At 41.5% G+C, this 8,306-nt stretch overlaps 1 protein-coding gene across 1 annotated transcript; it reads right to left on the bottom strand.

Moving 5' to 3' along the window:
• Positions 1-5,382: 5,382 nt before the first annotated feature.
• LOC127102775 (uncharacterized) lies at positions 5,383-7,761 on the bottom strand. Its single transcript, XM_051040108.1, has 3 exons — positions 7,111-7,761; positions 6,934-7,047; positions 5,383-6,825 (listed from the first exon to the last, which is right to left on the bottom strand). Exons 1-3 carry the CDS (start codon positions 7,759-7,761, stop codon positions 5,383-5,385), a joined length of 2,208 nt encoding a protein of 735 aa, XP_050896065.1.
• Positions 7,762-8,306: the final 545 nt, after the last annotated feature.

Here is an 8,306-nt window from a genome sequence, read left to right as displayed (position 1 = left end):
CCCTGTGGTTCTTGAATTTGTGAGGTATATGAGGAATGGACCTTTCTGAGGACTCCGCTGGGGATACAAGGTGTTATCCTCTGGAAATAAGATGATATTGTAAGAGAAGTCCTGCAATTCTTGAATTTGCTGATAATGCAGAAGGGATTATTCTTCTGGAAGACTCCGCTGGGGATAAAGTCCGCTGGGGATAGGTGGTATCTTTCCAGGGAATAAGAATATAGGGGAAATCTATCCTTGATTTTTTTTGCTTTAATTATCATGGAGACTTTCTGTATCTGAAGACTCTGTAGGGGATTATGGTGTCTGATATCTGGTTACGAGATCTTTCCTCTAGGAGACTCTGCCGGGGAACAGTGATGTCTGACCTTTGGATATAAATGAGAATTCAGGAGAAATCCTGCTATTCTTGAATTTGCTTAAAATGCATAACACACTCTTCTTTTACTACAAAACATTACTAAGGAGGAGACATATCCTTCTATTGAATGGACAGAGCACAACAGGAGATTCCCTGTAGTTTCTGAATATCAACTTTCTTCACTCGCTGAGGGATGGAGACCTCTGTATTACTCCTGCTCAGGGAAATCAAATCTTCCTTCTCATCCTCTGCTGGGGACATTGCTGATCCCGCCTTAATAAATTACTGGGGAAATACCTGTAGTAATCCCATAGGCCAAATCTGTAACTTAAAACCTGGATCAAAGTCTTCATGATCAATTAACCGGGGAGTCTTCATGATCAATTAAACTGGGGAGTCTTCATGATCAATTAACTGGGGAGTCTTCATGCCCCAAGTGAAGGGAATAAACTTCTTGAAATATTTCTTGCATGATCTCTTGAGGAAAACTAGGAAGCATAGCTGGGGATATCCAGAATCACAACCTCTGCTGGAGAAATATTACTGCCAAGACACCTGTGGAGATTTTTTCATCATATACATATAAGGATAGTAATATGAACATGTCTAGTTGGAATCACATGATTTCAGAATTACTGGGACCACATGTCTCAATCCTTTTATTGATGTCCACAAATCAAAATAAATAATCTTTATATTTTTCAAAAACTGTTTTTAATTCAAAACTTTTGTTTCAAAACATATCTGTCAAAGTAAAAGAAATTTCGTAAATTGAAATGAAAATTAAGAGTGCCAAGAAATATAGAAAGGCTCAAATTGATTTGATAGGATGGTAATCAGCCAACAACGTGATTCCATAGATCTTTACAAATTGGAAAATGGTAATTTCATGGAAAAAGGGTACGTTGAACTACAATGACATCATTCTCTCTTCCACTTTTGACCTGTATTGCAGCCTTGAGAAAGTTGGAGAACTGTTGAAAATATTCTGATACTTCAATGATCTTATCTCTGTTATGCAGTTACTTGCCTGAAATCCCTAACTTTTGCCTAGATTGCCCTTTCGGGTTTTCAATCTATCGGGATAATATTCTCTTTGTTTTTTTATGTCTCTAATTTCTGCTTGGACCGCCCTTTCAGGTTTTCAGTCCACCGAGACGCTCATTTTTGCCTAAGCCGCCCTTTCGGGTTTTCAACTTAGCGAGCTGTTCTTTTCATTTTTTAGGCGAAGTATTTCTTGACTGCATCTGTATTCACGGGACGTGGAAACTCGTCACCGTCCATGTTTGTAAGAATTAAAGCACCGCCTGAGAAGGCTTTCTTGACAACATAGGGTCCTTCATAGTTAGGAGTCCACTTGCCCCTAGAATCATTGTGAAATAGTATCATCTTCTTGAGCACAAGGTCACCCTCTTTGAATTCTCTCGGCTTAACCTTCCTATCAAATGCCTGCTTCATTCTCTTTTGATATAACTGTCCATGGCACAAGGCAGTCATTCTTTTTTCTTCAATCAAATTCAACTGATCGTATCTGCTTTGACACCATTCAGCCTCTGACAACTGAGTTTCCATTAGTATCCTCATTGATGGAATTTCAACCTCTATCGGTAACACAGCTTCCATACCGTATACAAGTGAAAATGGGGTTGCCCCAGTTGAAGTACGGACTGATGTTCTATATCCGTGTAGTGCAAAAGGCAGCATTTCATGCCAATCTTTGTAGGTAACAACCATCTTTTGAATGATCTTCTTGATATTCTTATTTGCAGCTTCAACTGCCCCATTCATCTTGGGACGGTAAGGAGAAGAGTTGTGATGCTCGATCCTGAAACTTTCACATAATTCATCCATCATTTTGTTGTTCATATTGGAGCCATTGTCAGTGATGATCTTGTTTGGAATGCCGTATCGGCAAATGAGATTGTTTTTGATGAATCTGACCACCACTTGCTTTGTCACCTTTGCATACGAAGCTGCTTCCACCCATTTGGTGAAGTAATCAATTGCCACGAGAATGAAACGGTGTCCGTTGGAAGCTTTGGGTTCAATCATACCAATCATGTCAATGCCCCACATTGAGAATGGCCAGGGAGCAGAAATCACATTCAAAAAGGTTGGTGGTACATGAACCTTATCAGCGTAGATCTGACATTTGTGACACTTCTTTACAAATTTGCAGCAATCTGATTCCATGGTCAACCAGTAGTAACCAGCTCTCAACATCTTTCTTGACATAGAGTGGCCGTTTGCATGAGTACCAAAGGACCCTTCGTGAACTTCTTTCATCAACATTTCTGCTTCCTTTTTGTCAACACATCTGAGTAAGACCATGTCATAATTCCTCTTATAGAGCACATTCTGATTAAGGAAGAAACTGCCTGACAATCTTCTCAAAGTCTTTTTATCTTTTTCTGTTGCTCCAAGAGGATACTCCTGAGTCTGAAGGAAATGCTTGATATCGTGGTACCATGGTTTATCATCAAAACTGGCCTCAGCTGTAAACACATGTGCTGGTCTATCAAGTCGCTTGATCACAATTCTGGGTACTTCGTTTGGAAAACCCACTTGATACATTGAAGACAACGTAGCTAGAGCATCCGCCATATGATTCTCATCCCGAGGAATGTGATGCAATTCAACCTTGGCGAAGAAAGTCAACAATCTTCTTGCATAGTCTTTGTATGGGATCAAGCCAGGGTGGCGTGTTTCCCATTCTCCTTTGATCTGATTGATAACTAACGCTGAGTCACCATAAACAGTAAGATTTTTGATGCGGAGGTCAATGGCTTCTTCAAGACCCATGATACAGGCTTCATATTCAGCAATGTTGTTTGTACATTCAAAGCAAATTCTTGCCGTGAAAGGAATATGAGAACCTTCTGGAGTGATAATGACTGCACCTACTCCATGTCCATAAACGTTGGAAGCTCCATCAAATACTAAACCCCATTGAGAATCTGGTTCAGGTCCTTCTTCAGGAAGTGGCTCTTTACAATCTCTGGATTTTAGGAACATGACATCTTCATCAGGAAACTCATCCTCATTATCATCGTGATCTTCAACGGGTTGGTGAGCAAGGTACTCAGCCAACACACTGCTCTTGATAGCTTTCTGGGTATGATACTCAATGTCGTATTCTGATAACAGCATCTGCCATCTGGCAATCTTACCAGTGAGTGCAGGCTTCTCAAAAATGTACTTGATTGGATCCATTTTGGATATCAACCAAGTGGTGTGACTTAACATATACTGCCTCAATCTCTTAGCAGCCCAAGCCAATGCACAACATGTCTTCTCGAGTAAGGAGTATCGTGATTCACAGTCAGTAAATTTCTTGCTTAAGTAGTAAATGGCATGCTCTTTCTTTCCAGTTTCGTCTTGTTGACCCAGAATACAGCCCATAGAATTCTCAAGCACTGTCAAATACATAACCAACGGTCTTCCAGCAACAGGTGGTAACAAGATAGGAGGCTCCATGAGGTACTCTTTGATACTGTCAAATGCTTTCTGACAATCCTCTGTCCAAACACAATTCTGACTCTTTCTCAGCAATTTGAAGATAGGTTCACAAGTGGCAGTCATGTGAGAAATAAACCGGGATATGTAATTCAATCGTCCTAGAAAACCTCTCACTTGCCTTTCTGTTTTTGGTGCGGGCATCTCTTGGATAGCTTTTACTTTATCTGGATCAACTTCAATGCCTTTTTGGCTGACAATGAAGCCCAAGAGTTTACCTAACCTGACGCCAAATGTGCATTTGTTCGGATTGAGGCGAAGACGGAACTTCCTCAATCGTTGAAACAGCTTCAATAGATCTACTAAGTGACCTTCTTCTGAACGAGACTTCGCGATCATGTCATCCACATAAACCTCAATCTCTTTGTGCATCATGTCGTGAAAGAGCGTTGTCATGGCTTGCTGGTAAGTAGCACCTGCGTTCTTCAACCCAAACGGCATCACTTGATAACAAAATGTTCCCCATGGTGTTATGAATGTAGTTTTTTCCATGTCTTCGGGAGCCATTTTGATCTGGTTATACCCGGAGAATCCGTCCATGAAGGAGAATATGTCAAACTTTGTTGTATTGTCTACCAACATGTCAATGCGAGGCAGGGGGAAATCATCCTTTGGGCTTGCTCTATTTAAGTCACGATAGTCGACACACATTCGTACCTTCCCGTCCTTCTTAGGAACTGGCACAATATTTGCTATCCACTCTGGATACACTGAAGTGGCAAGAAAACCAGCATCTATTTGCTTCAGAACTTCTTCTTTAATTTTGACGGCCATATCTGGATGTGTTCTTCTTAATTTCTGTTTGACCGGTGGACATTCTGGCTTCAAAGGTAGCTTGTGCTCTACGATGTCAGTGTCGAGACCAGGCATATCTTGATAAGACCAAGCAAACACATCTACATACTCTTTCAACAGGCTGATCAATTGCTCCTTGACCTGTGGGGATAACAATGCTCCAACTTTGACTTCTTTCACATTTTCTTCCGAACCCAAGTTGACTGTTTCCAAAGGCTCCTTGTATGGCTGAATAGTGTCTTCTTCATTTTCAAGCTGGCGGGCGACCTCTTTTGGAATCTCATCCCACTCTTCCTCTTCAGCTTCGAATACAGAATGTTCAAAGTTGGGAGAGGGAATGATATCATTGTGTTCAACGGGTTTAAGTAACCTGTACAATCATTTGTTTTTAGAGGACTGACCATGACATGCAAAAATGTGCTCTTTTTAAGGTTTTTTTGTGTTACCATTTTCCGAAAAAACTAAAAAGATAAAAGGACACAAGTGTATAGGAACACAAAAGATCTTTTTCATGGATAGTACGTTTTTGACAAAAGTGCCCATTTTACAAAATTAATGCTTCGCGCTTTGGGCTAAAGCGGAAGATTTTTGAAAACTGAAAAGCTTAATTACTTTGATATGTGGACACAATGTGGGATGTCAACTGTGGTCCAGTTCTTCATAACTACTCCTGGTGTCACAAATCTGGGGCCTTCGTCTTCTGTCTTTCCCTAAAAAGTATCCTCCTCAACTGCTACCATGTTGATAAACCCACCGCTGTGAAAGATATCTTTGAAAGGTCGCACCACTGAAGTCTGCACTTGTTTTCCATCAACAAAGCCTAATCCTGCATGGTTAACGTTTTCTGGCAACTCTATCACCTTGCCCCACATTTCTGTAGGACCTGTCTTGACAATCTGCTGGGCGTCTTTGAATGACGCGATTGAACCTTCACTTTTCTTGTAATCATCGATGGTCAGGGCCTGAAATGGAGTTTGAACAGCCGTCTCGTCTACTTCTATCACACTAAACGATGAAAGGTGGCTAATCAGCATAGCCTGCTCCCCATTAACCGTCACTATTTGCCCATTCTTGACAAATTTTAACTTCTGGTGTAACGTGGATGTAATGGCACCCGCCTCATGAATCCATGGGCGTCCGAGAAGACAGCTATAAGCTGGCACTATATCCATAACCTGGAAAGTGATCTGGAATACATGTGGTCCAATACCAATAGGCAAATCAACTTCTCCAATGACTGATTTTCTTGATCCATCGAACGCTTTCACAATAATTCCATTGTGCCGCATTTGCCCCCCTTTGTACTTTAGCTTCACCAAGGTAGACTTGGGCATGACATTCAGAGATGAACCGGTATCAATTAGGATATTAGACAAAGAATCCCCTTGACAATTGGCTGAGATATGGAGAGCGAAGTTGTGATTCTTTCCTTCTTCTGGCAGTTCTTCATCACAAAAGCCTAAGCCATTGCACGAAGTGATGCTGCCTACAACATTGTTGAACTGCTCTGCTGTTATATCCTGTTCTACAAAGGCTTGATCAAGCACCTTCAGTAGTGCTTCTCTGTGGACAGCTGAATTCAATAATAAGGACAGGATCGAGATTTTTGACGGTGTCTGTAGCAACTGATCTACCACTTTGTAGTCACTGAGCTTGATAATTCTAAGTAGTTCATCTGTTTCTTTATCAAGGATTGAATTGCTTGTTTGCCCTTCTGCTTCTCTTGTCACTGGTACCACGACTACTGGATCTTTCTCAACATTTCTACTTGGGATAACCGGCGGAGCGAACACGCGGCCACTGCGCATCATTCGGCTATTTGCTGCGATATTTGTAACTGAGGCTAAGGTTTTAATCTCGACCTCTTTACCGTTCTCAATAATAGTTGTTGCATAGCGGTAGGGGACCGCTTTATCTGAAGTGTAAGGCATTGGGCCCGGAGGGCAAATCACCACTGGCTCCCTCGGATGATAAGTTATCTCTACTTTCTCTGGAATGTTGAAGCAAGGAATGATGACATTCACCTCTTGTTCTTGTGATTCTGGAGAACTCCCTTGTCTAGAAATCTGAATCAAACCCTGATCAAGGACGCCTTGCAAATCATCTTGAATCTTTCTACAACCTCTTGAATTGACTGAACATGTACCACAGATCTAGTGGTCATGTTGGAATAGACCATGAGCACATAAAACAGAATGAATTTCAACCAAAGACCGTCGAATCTCCTCTATCTTCGTAACACGTTGTTCATTGAGACAAACTTCTATATTGTTCACTGATGAAGGACCATGACTTGGCATTGGATTGTCCTTCACATTGGGACCCATGTTCTTGAAGGTCAGGATACCTGCTCTTGTCAACTTCTGTACTTCCAACTTTAAAGCAAAACAGTTGTCTAAGTCATGACCTGGAGCATTCTAATGAAAGGGACAAGATACCTCTGGCTTGTACCACCAAGGTAGCACTTCTGGTACAAGAGGTCGTGGTCGTGGTTGCACAAGGTTTTTAGTGATCAAAGCTGGATACAATTCTGTATATGACATTGGAATTGGATCAAAATTGGTTCTTCTTTGCTGCTGTGGTGGACGTTGTTGTAACTGATGTTGATGTTGTTGAGGTTGATGTTGTTGCTGATACTGAGTATTCTGTTGGAAGCGGTTGGTACGCTGCTGAGGGGATTGGACTTGAACTGGAGCGGAAGTGATTACTGGAGTCACGGTTGCTATATGTTGGTGTTGAGAATGGTAAGGATAATTGATCCTTCTTGGATGATTATAGGACACAGCATTAGTTTCTTGTTCCTTCTTTTTCATAAAACCGCCGTACCTCTTTGCCCCGCTTGAAGATGAACTTCCTTCTCTGACTAGACGCCCTTCTCGAACTGCTTCCTCTAAACGGACTCCCATGTTTACCATGTCAGTAAAGTCTGTAGGAGCGCTTGCAATCATCCTCTCGTAATAAAAAGTATCAAGAGTCTTTAAGAACACTTTCGTCATCTCCTTTTCTTCCATAGGTGGAACAACCTGTGCTGCAATTTCGCGCCACCTTTGCGCGTATTCACGGAATGTCTCCTTTTCTCTTTGTTGCATGGACCTCAACTGATCTCGGTCTGGCACATTATCAAGGTTGTATTTGTAATGTTTGATAAAGGCCTCGCCTAAATCGTTGAAAGTCTTGATCTGAGAACTGTCTAATCCCATATACCAGCGTAAAGCTGCATCGGTAAGGCTGTCTTGAAAACAATGAATGAGCATCCTTTGGTCGTTGGTGTACATTGACATCTTTCGCACGTACATAACCAAATGGGTCTGTGGACAAGAACTTCCTTTGTACTTTTCAAATTCTGGTAGTTTAAATTTTGTTGGCATCCTTACGTCTGGAACCAAACACATATCGTTTACATCTCTGCCAAACAGTTCTTTCCCACGAAGAGCTTTTATCTCTTTTTGTAATTCTGCAAACTGATCCTGGAATTCATCCATTCTATCATTGAGACCAGGATCCTCACTTGGGGTAGGGCCGTGATAGACAGGTTCTCCTAGGTGAGGAGTATAGTGAACAACGGGAGGCACATTAGTGAAGACATGAGCATTTGGTGGAACGAACTCTTGTTGATATCTATCTTGATTAAGAT

This window comes from Lathyrus oleraceus, chromosome 7 (genome assembly GCF_024323335.1).
Source record: "Lathyrus oleraceus cultivar Zhongwan6 chromosome 7, CAAS_Psat_ZW6_1.0, whole genome shotgun sequence".
NCBI classification, from domain to species: Eukaryota; Viridiplantae; Streptophyta; class Magnoliopsida; order Fabales; family Fabaceae; genus Lathyrus; species Lathyrus oleraceus.
The sequence above is the reverse complement of the archived record's forward strand: the minus strand, read 5'-3'. Positions and strand labels throughout refer to the sequence as shown.

Excerpts from the sequence above, each read along its gene's own strand:
- LOC127102775 (XM_051040108.1), bottom strand. The coding sequence starts at position 7,761 with ATGCAACAAAGAGAAAAGGAGACATTCCGTGAATACGCGCAAAGGTGG. Across the intron at positions 7,048-7,110 it reads CTTGGTGGTACAAGCCAGAG|TTGGAAGTACAGAAGTTGAC; the intron begins GTATCTTGTCCC and ends TTTGCTTTAAAG. Across the intron at positions 6,826-6,933 it reads CATCAGTGAACAATATAGAA|ATCTGTGGTACATGTTCAGT; the intron begins GTTTGTCTCAAT and ends CATGACCACTAG.